Source organism: Canis lupus, chromosome 23 (assembly GCF_003254725.2).
Source record: "Canis lupus dingo isolate Sandy chromosome 23, ASM325472v2, whole genome shotgun sequence".
In the NCBI taxonomy this organism is placed as follows: Eukaryota; Metazoa; Chordata; class Mammalia; order Carnivora; family Canidae; genus Canis; species Canis lupus.
The window spans coordinates 45,359,322-45,377,478 of NC_064265.1; the positions used below are offsets into that span (position 1 = coordinate 45,359,322).

At 38.2% G+C, this 18,157-nt stretch overlaps 1 protein-coding gene and 1 long non-coding RNA gene across 4 annotated transcripts in view; one reads left to right on the plus strand and one right to left on the minus strand.

The window, feature by feature from the left end:
• Window positions 1-1,353: 1,353 nt before the first annotated feature.
• The window catches only part of ERICH6 (glutamate rich 6), a 32,107-nt gene continuing 15,303 nt past the window's right edge, over window positions 1,354-18,157 (minus strand). For all 3 annotated transcript variants that reach the window (XM_049099689.1, XM_025436144.3, XM_025436143.3), the window contains 4 exons: window positions 11,652-11,737; window positions 8,672-8,827; window positions 5,501-5,729; window positions 1,354-1,624 (listed from right to left, as the gene is read on the minus strand). In XM_049099689.1, coding sequence (XP_048955646.1) covers window positions 1,361-1,624; window positions 5,501-5,729; window positions 8,672-8,827; window positions 11,652-11,737 — 735 coding nt within the window. In that variant the 3' untranslated portion in view covers window positions 1,354-1,360. The remainder of the gene's footprint in view (window positions 1,625-5,500; window positions 5,730-8,671; window positions 8,828-11,651; window positions 11,738-18,157) is intronic.
• LOC112652535 (uncharacterized) overlaps window positions 1,609-18,157 on the plus strand; it is a 29,589-nt gene continuing 13,040 nt past the window's right edge. Inside the window, exon 1 of the long non-coding RNA XR_007405118.1 lies at window positions 1,609-2,240. This is a non-coding gene — a long non-coding RNA (uncharacterized LOC112652535). The remainder of the gene's footprint in view (window positions 2,241-18,157) is intronic.

An 18,157-nucleotide genomic window follows, 5' to 3' on the forward strand; every position in this document is an offset into this window, starting at 1 on the left:
AAAGTATAGCATTTGCCTCCGAATATGTGATTGGCATCCCAAATGTTATCAATTTTATTTAGTACCTCCGTTAAACCTTAGACTCTAAACGATTTTGCTTTACTTATTCATTCTTTTTTTATAAACTGGTAGTAAATTTACCAGCAAAAATGGAACACTAACAGTTCCAGAAGGTATTTATTTCTTTACTGAGAAATAATGGGCATTTATTTGGCTTATTTGGTAACTTTCTACTTAATAGAGCTTAATTTTCTATGAGTCTCTTTAGGAAGTAGAAATTTAGTTTTCTTCCTAGTTTTCAAAATTCGTGTTGGCAATGACTTATTTCCCTGCTTGGAAAAAAATTCTTTTTCAAAAACATATCCATACACAAATACAGATAAGAGACTAGAAAGAAACAGAGCACAATTAAAGATGGCTAGCTCCCTGGTGGTGGGGGTTATGAGTACTTTTAAAATCTTTATATTTTATACTTTTCTGTAATCTCCTACATTTTCCGCAATGAGTTAGTATTACTTTTGTTAGCAGCAAAGGCCACCAATGAAATGTAGTTTAAAATATTTGGCTCATACACCTTAAAATGTTTGCATAGGCTAATACACTGGATGTGTTTTTGACATCTTGATACCAGCAGGGCTTTGCTGCCAACACTATCTAGAGCAAAGAGTTATACTCTCTTTACTTACCAGTTATATTAAAGTGCATATATGTATGCACTTAATTTTTTTTTGAAGAACTTGTTATTGTGGGGGGAAAAAACAACAATGCATGAATTAACAGAGTGGATTATTCAGAACTGAGATTACCTAAAACAGACATATGGAAAAGCAGACATTAATATATAAAATCTATGGCACACCCGAATCCGCTTTTCATCTATATAGATTTTCAAAATAAGACATACCCTTATTGTCACTTTTAACAAGCCAAACTGTTAAGTAAATAAAACTGCCTTGAAATATGACCCTAATAGATTAATAGATATAGATATATTTTTTCACTTGGAAACATTTTTACTTTTAATACATTTTTAAAGAGGCAACATCAATTTCTATATTACATGTAATCATAATTTTTAAAGTAAAGATGGTTTTAAAAGGTGAAAGATTTATCTGATTATCTAATCCCCTCTGCTGTTTTCCTGCTAGAACTCTGATAATGGACACTTGTGCTGACTTGCTCATTGGCCTCAGTGGGGTGAGCTAAATGCAAAGAGTCCCAGAAGTGAGTTGTTTAGTTTTCTGACTGCGAGTGTATTAAGAAAGCATATTTCTTGATATTTCCTTGGTCATTACACTTTTCTCTAAATCCCTCACACCCCCTCCCAAAATAACAAAACACATGAAGGCCCCATCGTTTGTTAAGCGTTTTCATTTATTATAGCTGATATTGTTTTCATGGTGTCTTTCCTTACACCAGAATTGTGACAAAGGGCAATTAGTTTTAGAGAAAGTGAGGAAAGGTAGGAAGGTTGCTTTAATTTTTCCCAAACCTGGCTGGAGGGGAAACTTGCACATCCTTCAAGTTTATGAAACAGGCGTCGAATCTTGATTAAATTGGCCAGTAGCAGCAGGTCATCCTCATTCAGGTATCGGAGAACTGGAATCTCCTCAGGGTTAGGTAGCTTTTCAGCAAAGAGAAAGAGAAGGGAAGCTCAGAGACCACCTGTGGAAGGTGGGAGGTGGGAGCAGGCCGGTCACATAGAATTTGGATACTTTCAAATGCTTACAATATATTCAAGTCATTTACCAGCATATACTAGGGGGCACCAAGATGCAGCAAACACAGTCCCTCCCCTGGGAGCTGCCCAGTGGGGAGAGCTTGGTCAGGGCTGGCCTAGAGGCTATGAAGGCACCGAGTGGACAGCCTTCCTCACAGAAGGTAGCACCAGAGTTGAGTGTTCAGGAGAGACCGGGATGGCTAAAACTCCTTCCCTTCTAAAATGTGCCCCTACCTCCAGGACGCCTTCCACACTGACCTCTCCATGACCCTCCCTCGGCCTCTGCTCTTCCCCTTCCTCACAGCCTTTGGTGATTTAGGCTGATGTTTCCTTGCAACTGCAAGAAGGGGAATGGATCTCTCAGGACACTCTTGCCTGTGTTTCCCATATGCAGATGAAGGACCAGCCTAGGAGGGGTGTGTTTGGCCTCAGTGGGGTGAGATAAATGCAAAGAGAGTAACCACTTACCTGCAAGAGACATAAGAACACACAGCAGTTTCAACTCTCCCTGCATCAGAAGGTAGGTGTGTGTGTAGCAGGGCAGGCATGGGGGCGGGGGGGTTTCAGATGGATGAATAACAAAGAATGGACTGGCATTTTTACCTTCCCTTCAATCCCAAATTCCATAAAATGACAGAAAATATTTTAAGGGAATGAATCAATAATGGTTCTAGGAAATAGGAAAGATTTTGATCAGCAGGCTCAAAAGACCAGAAGCAGGGAGTCTCATTAGAAGCAACTGTAATGATATAAACAAGAGATGGGCCAGGCCCACAAGGCAGACAGGAGGGGTGGTATCAGAGGATGTGAGAAGGGTTGAGATCAGGCATATATGAGGTGAGGCTTGGAGGACTGGCAGGGAACAGATGTGAGGCTGTGACACCGAGAGGGGGAGGACTGCTCCAAAGTGGCCCGAGCTACTGAAAGAATGCAGTTGTCTTTGTCTGAAGACTGAGGGTGGAGCAGGCTCTCAGAGGTAATTTTGCTAAACTTTTATCTCCCAAACGGATGTGCAGGATTGGAATCTGAGATGTACAGGTGAAAAGTTCATGGGAAATAAAATGAAAGGGTTATCAACATTGTAGGAGGTATTTAAAGACAGGAGACTCCATGAGACCCCCCTAGGGAGTGATTCACCGAGGGAGATGAGTATGAGCCCCCGCAGGAGGCCTGGAGCCCCTCAATATTTAGAAAATGGGGAGGTGGGATCCCTGAGTGGCGCAGTGGTTTGGCGCCTGCCTTTGGCCCAGGGCGCGATCCTGGAGACCCGGGATCAAATCCCACGTCGGGCTCCCGGTGCATGGAGCCTGCTTCTCCCTCTGCCTGTGTCTCTGCCTCTCTCTCTCTCTCTCTCTGTGACTATCATAAATAAATAAAAATTAAAAAATAAAAAGAAAATGGGGAGGTAGAAAGAGTCAGCAAAGAAAAATGAGAAGAAACAGTCGCTGAGGTGGAAGGAAAATCAAGGGAGAACAGTGTCCTGGAAGCAAGGCAAGAAATGCTTCCAGGAGGGGGAAGTGGATAACTGGCCAGTGCCACTCGGAGGCCACTCTGTGTAGCATAAATTAACTATAGTGCATATGAAATGTTATGGAGCAATTAAAAATCTAATAGGCGAATATTCTTGGAAATGTGGATGAGGAAAAACCTTTAATAATCCTTAAGTGGAAAACAAAAACAAATAGAATCCTCCCAACAATACAAGCAATACCATCCAATGCTTATTTTAAAAAAGATGTGTGTCAATAATTTATAAATACACTGAAAAGAGAAATACACACCAAATTTTGGGTTGTGATTGCCTTTGAGAAAGAGGTTAGAATAAATGAAAGGATGAAAGAGGAATCTCTATTTTTTACTCTCTCTATTATTTGAATCTTCAAATATGAGAAGGTATTGAACATGTATGTCACTTTTTGTAATTTTTTAAAAACCTAAAGAAAGGGTGATCATGAGGACAGTGAGAAATAAAAAAAACTTTTTTTTAAAGATTTTATTTATTTATTCATGAAAGACATAGAGAGAGAGGCAGAGACACAGGCAGAGGGAGAAGTAGGGTCCGTGCAGGGAGCCTGACGTGGAACTCGATCCCGGGACTCTAGGATCACACCCTGGACTGAAGGTGCTGCTAAACTGCTGAGCCAAGCAGGCTGCCCTAGAAAAACTTTTAACATCAAATTCCTTTTTTTTTTTTTGCATCAAAATGGCTCTCTTTCTGATTAAAATTTGTTTCTAAGGAGGGAGATGGGGAGAGGGAGAACATTTTTTACATTTTTGGTAAGAATGTATTTACCATGAATGTAATGTACCAAAAGAAGCCTAGCTTATAAATTTCTAACAAATAAAGAAGCTTGTCTAGAGCCTGAGCAGCTGACTACAGTAGCCAGGCTGACCGAGAATGAGATTGGCTGGAATAGCACTGAGCACATTGCAGACCCTCACTCTCTGTTGGCTGACTCTGAAGTGTCCCTTTTATTTACTTATTTATTTTAAGATTTTATTTATTTATTCATGAGAGACACAGAGAGAGAGAGAGAGAGGCAGAGACACAGGCAGAGAGAGAAGCAGGCTCCCTGCAGGGAGCCTGATGCAGGACTCGATCCTGGGACTCCAGGACCATGCCCTGGGCCCAAGGCAGGCGCCAAATCACTGAGCCACCCAGGTGTCCCTTATTTGGTCTTTATGAGATATTATTCCTGCTTGTGCTAAATATTGAGGTCATATTTCCAATTACCTTAAAAGTGTAGAGTTTTTTGAGATGGACAACACCTTTGAAATCTGGAGCAATCTCTTCCTTCAATGATTGATGAAAACAATTGGCCTCAGTGTTTAAGGGACTTGTTTGGAGCCACACACTAGATATGCTACATGGGCCTTTATTTATATCTATTTCTATATCAATATATATGTTTCAACATTGTTGAGATGTAACTGGCAAACTATATGTGGAGCTATCATTTACTGAGTACTTAGTAGCAAGCACCATGCTAAGCACTTTGTATTCTCAGTGAATCTTCACAACAACCTGTTTGCTAGGAATCATTATCCCCATCTTATAGATGAGGGAACTGAAGTTCAAGTTCACCCACTTAGCTAAGTGGCAAAGAAACTACGTCCCTGTAACCTGAAGGCCATGTTCTTAACCATTGCCAGTCACTGAGAGTGTACTCTAGGACATACCCTGGGTGGGCCAGAGGAATCAGAAAGGCAGAGATTTTGTCCTTCTGGAGCTCACTGTCCAGGAGGAAAGGCAGGCATAAAGGCAAGTAGGGCAGCATGGTCCAGCAGCAGGCGTGGGGACAGAGGTGAGTTCATGGACACCCCAGGGAAGACCATGATGGACACTGATTGGGCAAAGGGCTAGGAGGTTTGGGAAGCATCTGTGAGGAGGTGGGACTTATGCTTGGTCTTGAACATAGTTAGAACCCAGGTCTCCTGACTCAGTCCAGGCCTTTCTGCTATAGGGCAGAGGAAAAACACAATACAAAATCCTAAAATCAAACCCCCAAAGTAGCCTACTTGGTCACCAAGTAAATAGTAAATTTTAGTTAGATCCAAATCTGAACTAAAAGGAATTTCTGAAGAATAAACAACGACGGTTTGCCTCAATTCCACATGACATCTTCACTGTGTGTGTTTTTTTGTTTGTTTGTTTGAATTCTGAAACTTTTCGTGGATGGTACATTACACACAAGGCTAATCTGTCAGTAACAACACTGACCAGAGTCATTTACTCTTATTATTCCAAATGACTTTAACTATTTTCAAAAATGCACCTACCTTCACTTTGGTCCCAACACTGATTCTTGCCTGTTGGCCCATTGCTAGAAAAGTGACTGAAATCTTGTCTTGTTCTAAGATGCGAACTCCAATGTAATGGTTCAAGGCCAGAAAGACAGGTTTAAATGAAACAAAGGGTGAGGAAGCAACAGAACTGGACCAATTCCAAGCCCTTAATCTGTTGCCAGCTTGATCTGAATACTGACCTCCCAAGATATTGATGTATACCCTGGGCAGAAAGGAAATTAAAAATTACCATCATAAAAGTAACATTATAATTCAACCTTGAAATTAGCCCTGTCACTTGCTAGCCAAGGGAAGCAACGGTTCATGCTAGCCAGTTGCGTGTGAATAGCGCAAACTATTTCACAGGTGACCTTGGGAGTGGCAATACTGTGAATTTTATACTAGTTTAACATAGTGGATCCAATTCAAGACCCACCGCTGAACCAAACTGGGTCCAAAAGATGGAACCCAGGATGGTAAAGGAGCCTGGAAAACTGTGTGCTGGGAAGAATGAAGGGGGAGCAGGGAAGTTTTTGGAGAGCAGGAGAGGAGAGCAGACTGTGCCCGAAGAGGGGGGACCAGTGCTTAGATTTTTCCCCAGGAGGAAATGAAGACCAGTGGGTGTAAGTCCTGGAGAAGCTCTAATCAGCCTCAGTACAGAACAACCATGTTCCAACAGCACCCAGCACAACTGGGAGCCAGGAGTCCTAGAAGGGCTCTAGTCAGGGTGGGGTATGGGCAAGAGAGGCTCAGGGAACATCTCTGAAATGGCTCAGTGCCTTGTGATGGAGGGCAAGGTGGAGCTTAGACAAATTGAGCCTTCCCTGTCTCTTCGTTTAGGTGATGCCACATTTTACTACATCACATACATACGAAGCCCAGCACAATCTGAGCTTCAGTGACACAAGTGATGACCATTCTAGTTATCTCCTCCTTGTGCTCTCTCACCTTCTTCCAACTTGGATTGCCCTCCCTTTCTTGAGGAGTGGGAAGAGGTGCAAATGTGGGTATTTAGAAAGTTGACTGCATTTGATAACAAATTATTTTTTTTTTAAACTAGACAAATTGGCCACGAGGTGCCCCAGAGGGAGAGAACTAATATCTTATTTCCCCACCGTTGATTACTGGCAGTGATCTAATAACAAAAGTACACATGGGAAATTTAGGTGATTATTTTGTCATACGTGAGAGGAGGAGGGTTTCTTTCATCTTGAAATGTGGATGAAAATAATACCTGGCTAAAATGATCTAGGTCACTCCTTATTTAATAAGCATAATCTTGGGATCCCTGGGTGGCGCAGCGGTTTGGCGCCTGTCTTTGGCCCAGGGCGCGATCCTGGAGACCCGGGATCGAATCCCACATTGGGCTCCCGGTGCATGGAGCCTGCTCCTCCCTCTGCCTGTGTATCTGCCTCTCTCTCTCTCTCTCTCTCTGTGTGACTATCATAAATAAATAAAAAATTAAAAAAAATAAGCATAATCTTTGAGTCTATACCATGCACAGATACATGCTTGTAGTGGCAAAGATTCGGAGAGTGCCTGCAAAGAACGTTGGTCCAGCAGGGGAGATGGGCTTGCTACCCAAGAGGCAGCTAGAAAGGGCAATAAGAGTATGCAGAAGTCACATCAGAGGGCCAGGAATTCAGCTAGTGGGGCAGAGGACTTCCCAGACAAGGGTGAAGTCCTAGAAACTAATGAATATCTGGGGACAATTAATACACTGCTCCAACGAATGTGATACAGAACTGCTATTGAATTCTGGAGGATAAGTTGAAATTCTCCGGTTCACATGGGGGTAACGGACTGACTACTACTGCTTTAGACCAAAAAAACACAAACGTCCTAACTCTCTCAAGTATGGGCAGAATGTCCAGACTTTGTCAATCATGGACAGAGTTTCTCAAGATGAGATTGTTATTCCTGTAGAGAATTTAAAGGGAGAGTATCTCTTTCTGAAGAGCTTGAAAAGTTGGAACTGCATTTGAAGTTAGAGCCCAAATTTCACTTTCTCGGGTTAAATCAAATAATATGAAGTCAGAGTAGATAAGCTCACAGATCAAAATGAGATCAGGATCTCTAGAGATTCTGTTTGTATGTTATTGTTGGTTATGGCTATAGGAATAGAGGAATAGTTACGGATATAGCTCAAATGATAATAACACACACACAACTATAACAACACGGTGTAGCAGCTATCCATTATAGATTATTTCCATAGCTGAGGCAGTATAACATTATCAGGCAGGCTCTAGAGAGACCATTTGGGTTTCTATCCCAAAGCCCTGGGGTGACCATGTAATTTATTTAAAGCCTCTTTTTTCTAATATTGAAATTATATGTTCATATTTTCTTATTATTTATGGGAAGAATATGATGAGCTTTGTTTTACATAGTTGCCTGGGATTTTTCCATGGAGAAGGTATGGAGTGACATAAATAAAACTTTCACGGAGTTGAATATTACTATCTAAAGAGCACTAACTTCAATAACTCTTTTTTTTTTTTTTAAAGATTTTGTTTATTTATTCATGAGAGACAGAAAGAGAGAGAGAGAGAGAGAGAGAGAGAGAAGCAGGTTCCATGCAGGGAGCCTGACGTGGGACTAGAGAGAGAGAGAGAGAGAGAGAGAAGCAGGTTCCATGCAGGGAGCCTGACGTGGGACTAGATCCCGGGTCTCCAGGATCAGGCCCTGGGCTGAAGGCAGTGCTAAACTGCTGAGGCACCCGGGCTGCCCAACTTAAATAATTCTTAAAGCCATTTGATCATTTGAAAGGAAGAAGAACACTTGCAGTTATAAAATGAATAAATTCTAGGGATTTAATGTGATGCATAAAGATTCTTGCTAATACTATATATATATATATATATATATTTGAAAGTTGCTGAGAGTATATCTTAATGTTCTCAACACAAAAAGGAAGTGGTAATTATGTGACATGGTGGGGAGGTGTTAGCTAATGCAATGTGATAATCATTTTACAATATGCAAGTGTATCAAATCAACACATTTTATGCCTTTAACTTGCACAATGATATATGTCAATTATATCTCAATAAAGTTGGAAAAAAACAAAAGAAAAATAAAATTTCACACACACACACCACCACCACCACCACCACCACCACCCCCGTCCCAAATGGCAGTAAAAGAAACTTAGAAACCTACCAGACATTTCCATTGGGATGATAGCAGGAACTTCTGCCAGAAGAATCTAGCAATGCCAAGATTGCAGGGTCAGTGGGCATGTCTTCTTGGACTATACAAGTGAAACCACTGATTTTGTTGGGCACTCGGATGATGGCTAGGTTTCCAGATGGGTAGCTGAGATCAGATAAGGTCATTTGAGCTGTTCTAATGGTCCTTGACTATGCTGGGAATAAATTCAGTTTATGAGAGAGCCTTTGAAACCATTCAGGTATGGGAGCTACTATTACTACAAAAAGGATTTCATGCTTTTCATGAGATCAAAATATGTTTATAAGACACAAAAATCCTCAACAAAATACTAGCAAATGGAATCTAGCAACATTTAAAAGGATTATATACTATGACCCAAAGTGGAGTTTACCCAGGAATGCAGGGTTGGCTTAACACCTAAAAATCAATCAGTGAAGCATATTACACTGATAGAATAAAGAGAGAAAAAAAAAAGATCATCTCAATATACACAGAAAAAGCATTTGGCAAAATCCAGTACCTTTTCATGATAACTCAATGAACTAGGAATAAAAGGGAAACTCTTCAACCTGATAGTGTCTAACAAAAACCCACAGCTGACATCATATTTATTGATGAAAGACTGAGTGATTTCCCTCTAAGATCAGGAACCAAACAAAAATGTCCACTTTCCCCGCTTCTATTCATTGCATTTAAAGATCTAACCAGGGAAATTTTCTGAAAGAAAAGGAAATGAAAAGCATTCAGATTGGAAAGGAAAGATGTGAAACTATCTCTATTTGCAGGTGACATGCTCTTATATAAAGAAAATCCTAAGGAATCCACAAAACAACATATTAGAACTAACAAGTTCAGGAGGGATGTAGGCTACCAATATATAAAAATGTTTAAAAATATATAAGAAATATAGAAACTATATATAAACATATATGTAAATATATTTAAAAAGACCAATATATAAAAATAAATTATATTTCTGTATACTGGCAGTGAACATTCTGAAAATGTAGTTAAGAAAATAATTCCATGGGATCCCTGGGTGGCGCAGCGGTTTAGCGCCTGCCTTTGGCCCAGGGCGCGATCCTGGAGACCCTGGATCGAATCCCACGTCGGGCTCCCAGTGCATGGAGCCTGCTTCTCCCTCTGCCTGTATTGTGTCTCTGCCTCTCTCTCTCTCTCTCTCTCTCTCTCTCTCTCTGTGACTATCATAAATAAATAAAAATTTAAAAAAATATATTAAAAAAATAATTCCATTTACAATAGCATCAAAAAGAATAAAGTCTACTGAGGATAATTTACTGCAGTCCTGTCTAAGCTGATTGGAAGCCTAGAGGTGAAGTAAACACAAGACTGACTGAATCATTTTGAAAAGCAGCCATGGCCTTCAAGAGAATTAAGAATTAAAGCCAGGGCATAAATGATAACTAGTAATAAAAAAATGGGAGGAGTTATATAAAATTTATTGATATAATTAAAACAAAACCTACATTTTTTCTCACAGGGCCTAGGGAATGAAATCTTCATTATACTTCCTAGGCCATGAAAGTCATTTTCCTGGCTGATTATTGGTTTGACTAAACTTTTAGGAAACTGTAACTAAACATGACTTTCTCCTATAAACGTGGGGCCTTCATTCACCAAAAAGCTCTCCTCATTTCATAGTTCTGTTTGTTTTTTACTTTCCTTGAGGTAGTAAATGTCCTTTATGTCAAAATAGCAAATGGCCTGGCCATCAGGCGGAAGTTCAAGTGATAAATAACTTAGTGCTCCATAAAGTGGGTATCGGATTTTTGTATTAAAAAATAATGTGCTGCTCGTGGATGTGTAAATTGGTACACATTTTCAGGGGGATAAAATTTATCAAAAGTTTAAAATGTCTGTAATTTCTTACCCACAGTTTCTACCCTGTGACATGCATGTTCCATGGATTCAAGGAACTAAGTATGCAATGAAATCTGCACAAAGCTGTTCATTTAGCTGTGCTACATAATAGCAAAACGTTGTGAAACCACCTTTGTGGATAGGTCAAATGAATTATATAGTATGTAAATTATATAGTACATATGGTTATAAAAATGGTTTTCTTTCTTTCTTCCTTCTTTTTCCTTTCCTTTCCTTTCCTTTCCTTTCCTTTCCTTTCCTTTCCTTTCCTTTCCTTTCCTTTCCTTTCCTTTCCTATCCTATCCTATCCTATCCTATCCTATCCTATCCTTCTTTTAAAGATTTTATTTATTTATTTGACAGAGAGAGAGAGAAAGAGAGAGCTAGTACCACAAGCAGAGGAAGCAGCAGAAGAAGAGGGAGAAGCAGACTCCCTGCTGAGCAGGGAGCCAGATGCTGGGGCTTGATTACAGGACCCTGAGATCATGACCTGAGCTGAATGCAGAGGCTTAACCAACTGAGCCACCCAGATGCTCCAATGTTGGTGTATTTCTTTGTTGCATATATAATATGCATATATTATTACATATACATCATAACATTATTATATAGTATTATACAAAAAGGGCAATAACGAGTTGAAAAATTGATTTTTAAAGAATCATATATATGGGCAGCCGGGGTGGCTCAGCGGTTTAACGCCGCCTTCAGCCCAGGGTGTGATCCTGGAGACCCAGGATCGAGTCCCACGTCAGGCTCCCTGCATGGAGCTTGCCTCTCCCTCTGCCTGTGTCTGTGCCCCCCACCCCTTCTCTCTGTGTCTCTCATGAGTAAATAAATAAAATCTTTAAAAATAAAAAATTATTAAAAAAGAATGTTTATTAAAAAAATAATGAAAAAATAAAGAATCATATATATATGCTTATAGAAAAAAGTAAGAAAAGATCTATAAAAAAGATGTTAACAGCTTTTCTCTGGGTGGTAGGATTTGGGGTAATATCTATTTTTTCTTTTATAGTTTTCCATATATTTTTTTCTTCATCTGTTCTGAAGAAATAAAGCTAATGAAAACTTGTTGAAAGGATACAATATTTGCGTTGTTCCATCCGGAAATGAAGTCAGAAACTTGCTCCCATGTTTGTAGTGCTTCTCTAAGAGCTCATTCTTCATCATCTATATAGACACCAGAGAAAATGAAAGGACACTTAACCATTAATTGTTCCAGATACAACGCATTATGATAATAACAGTAAATCTTTGCTTGCTAACAGTGATATAAACCATTTATTAATTTAAATTTTTGTCCCTGCAACAGTGACAGGGAACAATTCTTAGGAATCACTAAAGATTGTTCCTAACCCTGCAGATTACTTGATAAAAATTTCAGGCAGGAATCTAACATTACGTTTCTATTTGAAAGGGTTTAAAAAATTTTTTACCTTAGTCACATATTAGTATAGAAACAAAACAGAAGACTAAATACCAGCCCTAGCACAATGGAAATGTTCTATATGCTGATGATAGTAGTGGTTACATAACTGCCGAATTTCATAGAGCTATACATCTAAAAAAGGTGAATTCTACCGTATATAAATTATAGTTCAATAGACTGACTTTAAACTCAAATATAAGTTGTAGCATCTGGGTCTCTTCGAGGTTGTTCTTAAAGTTATTTGAGCAAAACACTACAGGCATATGAGAAGATGAAGAAAGATCTACAGGGAGCTAATCCTTTTTATGTCTCCAAGTTTAACTATTTTATATGTAATACTCAATAAGGAAATAAATTTGTGCCAAATAATATTTTCTAATGAACTAAAGATTCTATATATTCCTAATCTTGAATTATAGTAAGATAGATTCAAGAATTTCTAGGGCAGGGACACCTGAGTAGTTCAGTGGTTGAGTGTCTGCCTTTGACTCAGGGCATGATCCTGGGGTCCTGGGATTGAGTCCCACATCAGGCTCCCTGCAGGCAGCCTGCTTCTCCCCCTGCCTGTGTCTCTGCCTCCCTCTCTGTGTCTCTCATGAACAAATAAATAAAACCTTAAAGAAAAAAAAAAAAGTTTCTAGGGCTAAACCATGAAACCACCTGAATAGTCATGTAAATGTTGCCATTTATTTTGAAGATAACACATTTTTTTTCATTTAAAAAATTGTGAAATATGAAATATATTCAGAAAAGTGCTAAAACATACTATTTTATGTATGTTGGGGGAGTATCCCACTCCCCCAAAAGACTATTTTGTTAATGAGCAATTATAAAGTGAATACTCATTGGTGTAGCCATCCAGGTCAAAAACTAGAACAATGCTGATACTCTAGGAGACCCTCTGTGTGTCTATCTCAAAGTTGATACCTTTCTTTCCTAGACACAGCCACTAGTGTGATTTCATAGTAATTTCTTCGCACTTTTATAATTTCTGAATATACCTTTAATTTTTCTCCTTTTGAATTTTACATAAGTAAACATACATCATATATTTTTAATATTTTGTTTCTTTCTGTCAACTTTATGTTTGTAAGTTTCATGCATGTTCCAGTGTGTAGCTGTGGTCCTCTGACTTTCATTTGTGTATAGTACTTTATGGTATGAATTTATCATTACTTATTTAATGGAGATTTGGGTCATTCCCAGTTTTTGACTATTGTAAATAGTGATATTGTGAACATTCTTATGCATGTATGCTGATACCTAGTTCCTCTTGGATATTATGACCATTTGAGAAAAACGGGCCCAAAAAACCCATGAGCACTTCTCAAAGGAGAAATCTCAAATGGTCAATAAACACGAAAAGGTGCTCAACATCATTAGTAACCTGGGAAAGGAGAATTAAAACCACAACTAGAGAACAGTACACACCTATCATACTGGCAAAGTGATAGTACTGACTATTGGAAAGGATGCAGAACAACAGTCACTATTGTTTGCCTCTAGTGGATCTATGCAATTTGGTCCAACAATTTGGAAATCATTTTGGCTTTGTCTAGTAATGTGAAAGACAAGCATATCTTAGAATTCAGCAATTCCACCTCTGGGTATAATATCTGAGAGAAGGGCAAATATTATAGCTTAACTTCAGACTCGGATAAATTAAGATTACTTGCTGAAATTTCTAGAGTAAGCAGAAAAATAACAGAAGCAGAGAGTATAACTTCCAAACTTGTAGAGGTAGTACAAAAAATAGAATGATATATTTTAAGTATCCCACTCCCCCAAAAGACAAGAAAGGATAAAGGAAAAGAAAAATGCATAACAGAGAACAAATAGAAAATACCAAGGCATGTCAGTAATTATATATAAATAGACTAAGTACTCCAGTTAATAGACAAAGAATGTCAGATTAGCTCTTTTTTTAAAGGAAAAATTCCAATCATATATATATATGATTCTCTATATATCATATATATATATATATATATGATTTTATTTATTTAGTTGACAGAGCAAGAGTGCACAAGCAGACAAGCAGGAGGAACGGGAGAGGGAGAAGCAGGCTCCCTGCTGAGCAGGGAAACCAATGCGGGAGCTTGATCCCAGGATCCTGGGATCATGACTTGAGCTGAAGACAGATGATTAACCGATTAACCGACTAAGCCACTCAGCTGCTCCCGCCTACCAACCATATATTGTTTACAAGAGACACATCTAAAATATAAAGACACAAAAGGATTATAAATAAAAATGATCTAAGAAAATACCAAAGAGTATTACTAGAGATAAAGATTACTTCATAATGATAAAAGTTTTAATCTCCCAGGAAGATATAACATTATAAAATATTCTTCCCATATTAAGATAGGTTCAATATATATAAAGCAAAATTTCACAAAATGAAAGGGAAAATTTTATTTTATTTATTTGTTTTTAAAAGATTTTATTTATTTATTCATGAGAGACAGAGAGAGAGAGGCAGGGGCATGGACAGAGGGAGAAGCAGACTCCATGCAGGGAGCCCGATGTGGGACTCGATCCAGGACTCCAGGATCACACCCTGAGCCAAAGGCAGATGCTCATCCACTGAGCCACCCAGACGTCCCTGAAAGGGAAAATTTTAAATTCCATAATCATAATGGGATATTTTAGCCTACCTCTCTCAAAAATTACAAGGATTATTAGGCCAGAAAAAAAGTAATAATAGAATATTTGAACAACCCATTTAATAAATTCAGCCTAATCTTCATGTTTTGGAAGATTAAGTATTTTAAAAATGACATTCTTCCCAAATTGATTTGTAGATCCAATGCAACTGCAATTCAAATATTAACAAGATTGTATTATTTATGTGTGTTGAAGTAAGGGAGGTCCCGACAAGTTGACTCTAAAATTTACAGGAAATATCAGGAACTTAGGAAAGGCAAGACATTCTTAAAGAAGCCTGAGAGAGAGGAATATGCTCTACCAGATATTAAGATCTATTACCAAATGTATTATTAAGACAATGTAGTGTTGGGGTAGGATAAAGAATTCCGTGGTACAGAATAAAGAGACCAGAATTAGACTCATGCAGTCATAAACATCTGATGTAGGACAGCAGTGCCATTGCATGGTAATGGAGGAAGGAAAATCTTTTCAATACGTGATGCTGAATACAATCAGGTATATATATATATATATATATATATATATATATATATATATATATATATATTGAGATTTTATTTATTTGAGATAGAGCAAGCATGAATGGGGGGGAGGGGGAGAGGGAGAAGAGGCTCCCCACTGAGCAGGGAGCCCAAGGCAGGGCTCAATCCCAGGACCCTGGGATCATGACCTGAGCTGAAGGCAGACATTTAACCACCTGAGCCAGCCAGGTGCCCTCCATATTTTTAAATGAAATTAGAACCACTATCTCACATTAAATGTAAAAATCAATTCCAAGTGGATTAAGGACTCAAATGTGAAATGCAGAACTACAGAGATTTCTTTAACATAGGATAATAGCTTTATTACCTCAGGTCAGGGAAGGATTTCCCAACCAATGAAAAAAAAGCAGTACCCACGAAGGATTTGATAAATCACAATTAAAATTGTGAAAGACAAGCCAAGAAGGGAGAAGCATTTGTGGCAATATGGCATACAAAGGGCTTATATCCTAAATGTTTAAAGAATTTTTCTAAATCAATGTGAAAAAAGAAAGTCTATGTACCACTTTTTCTCTTCATCTTTCTTGAATCTCAGACCATCCAATAACACAAAGTATTCTTTAGAATTTCCTTTAGTGAAGGGCTACTAGTGACAAGTTATCTTTGATACTACTAGACAATGTCCTTTTTGGGCACATTTTCTTGAAAAAAATATTTTAACTGGTTATAGACTTCTTGAGTGACTACTATTTTCTTTAAGCCCACTAAAGACATTCCACTGTCTTCTGGCTTCCATTGTTGCTATTGGGAGGTCATCTGACATAACTCTTCTTTATTTTATTTTTTTAAAAGGTTTTATTTATTTATTCATGAGAGAGAGAGAGAGAGAAAGAGAGAGAGAGGCAGAGACACAGGCAGAGAAGCAGGCTCCATGCAGGGAGACTGATGTGGGACTCGATCCGAGGACTCCATGATCATGCCTTGAGAGGAAGGGAGCTGCTCAACCACTGAGTCACCCGGGTGTCCATGTAACTCTTCTTTAAATACAAACAGAATTTTTGTTCTCTGCTGCTTTTAAGATTTTTGTTTTCCCTTTGTGTCCTAAAGTTTTTTTCTGACAAATCTAAGATTCTTTTTTCTTTATTTCATCTTGATTGGGATTCATTGGGCTTCTTAAATCTGTGGGCTATTGACATTTATCAGTTCTATAAAATTATCCATTACCTCTTCAAATACTGCCTTTGCCTCATTATCTTTCTCCTCTCCTTTTGGTATTTTGAATAAATATGTTTTAAACACATCATTTTCATATCATATTCTATATTTTTATTTTTGTTCCCATGGAGAATTTTATAATTTTTTTTTTTTACCTTTTTCTTCCATGTCATTAGTTCTCTCTTTAGTTGGGCCTAACCTGTGTCTAACTGTCCTCTTTTAAGTTTTTAACTTCAACTGTTATATTTTTCATTTCTATAAGTTCCATTTTTTCTTTTAAAACGATTATGACGCTATAGTTTTCTGTTCCTTCTATATGTCTTCAGGATGATATTTTATTTTCATAAGCATAGTTTACTTCAATTTCCAAAGTCTTTGCAGGTCTTTTTATTTTATTTTATTTATTTTTTATTTTTTTATTTTTTTAAATTTATTTATGATAGTCACACAGAGAGAGAGAGAGAGGCAGAGACACAGGCAGAGGGAGAAGCAGGCTCCATGCACCGGGAGCCTGATGTGGGATTCGATCCCGGGTCTCCAGGATCGCGCCCTGGGCCAAAGGCAGGCGCCAAACCGCTGCGCCACCCAGGGATCCCTGCAGGTCTTTTTAAAATGAGATATTACTCCTCTGGGGTTTGAATTGTGGTGTCACGCTTCCTTGTGTTCTTAATTAGTTTTCACTGTGTGCTAGTAACTGAACCTGAAGGGTAATCTGTAGGAGAAATTTGAGGGCCAGACAGATAACTTTCCTTCAGATATGACTTGGATTTGATTCTGTGGGGTACCTCAGTTCACTGTCACCCCTTAAATTCTATATCACCCAAGAGAAACAAATCTGGTCTCCATAATTTAATTTCTAGAAATCTATCCTGAAGAAATATATAAAAATACATTTATACATAAATATGTTCAAAGCAATGTTATTTAGCATAACAAAAAACCTGTTAACCTATATGTCCAATAACAGGGGAATGGTTAGATAAACTATGTAAAAAAGCACATAGAATTAAAATGCTGTCAATGTAAGCTGTATATTAGAGATATTTTTATAATAAATTTTAAAAAGATAAAAATTACATATGTAATATAATTACAAGTATGTTAACCAAAAAAAACGTGTGAAAAGTCTGGAACAGTGCCGTCTGATAGAACTTTTGGTGACCGTGAAAATGTTCTGTATCTGCACCACATGGTAGCCATTCATCACACATAGCTACTTAGCACTCGAAATGTGTGACTAGTGTGACTGAAGAATTACATTTTATTTTTTATTTTTTTAAAGATTTATTTATTCATGAGAGACACAGAGAGAGTGGGGGGGGGGGAGGCAGAGACACAGGTAGAGGGAGAAGCAGGCTCCCCATATGAAATCCGATGCAGGACTCCATCCATGATCTGGGGATCTCTGAGCCAAAGGCATATGCTCAATCACTGAGCCACCCAGGTGTCCCAAGAATTACATTTTAAATTGTATTTAATTGTAGTCATTTTAAATTTAGATAGCCATATGTAGTAGTTGCTACCTTATCGGGTGGTGTGGATCTAGAAAATATTGACATATTAACAATGACTTTTGGGAAGTGCTTGAGCCTTTTGGTGATTTTTCTCCCCCTCTTTCTAGTGTTTTAAGGGTTCCAAATGTTCCTTAATGTATAATGATCACATTTTAAAATAAAAAGGCTTTAACCAGAATAACCCCCTATTAGAAAATGTATGTAAAAGCATTGTTATAAAGTCTAGTAGAGACTAGTAAAGTCTAGTTAAAAAGCCAAGTCTGTACCATTTCTTCCT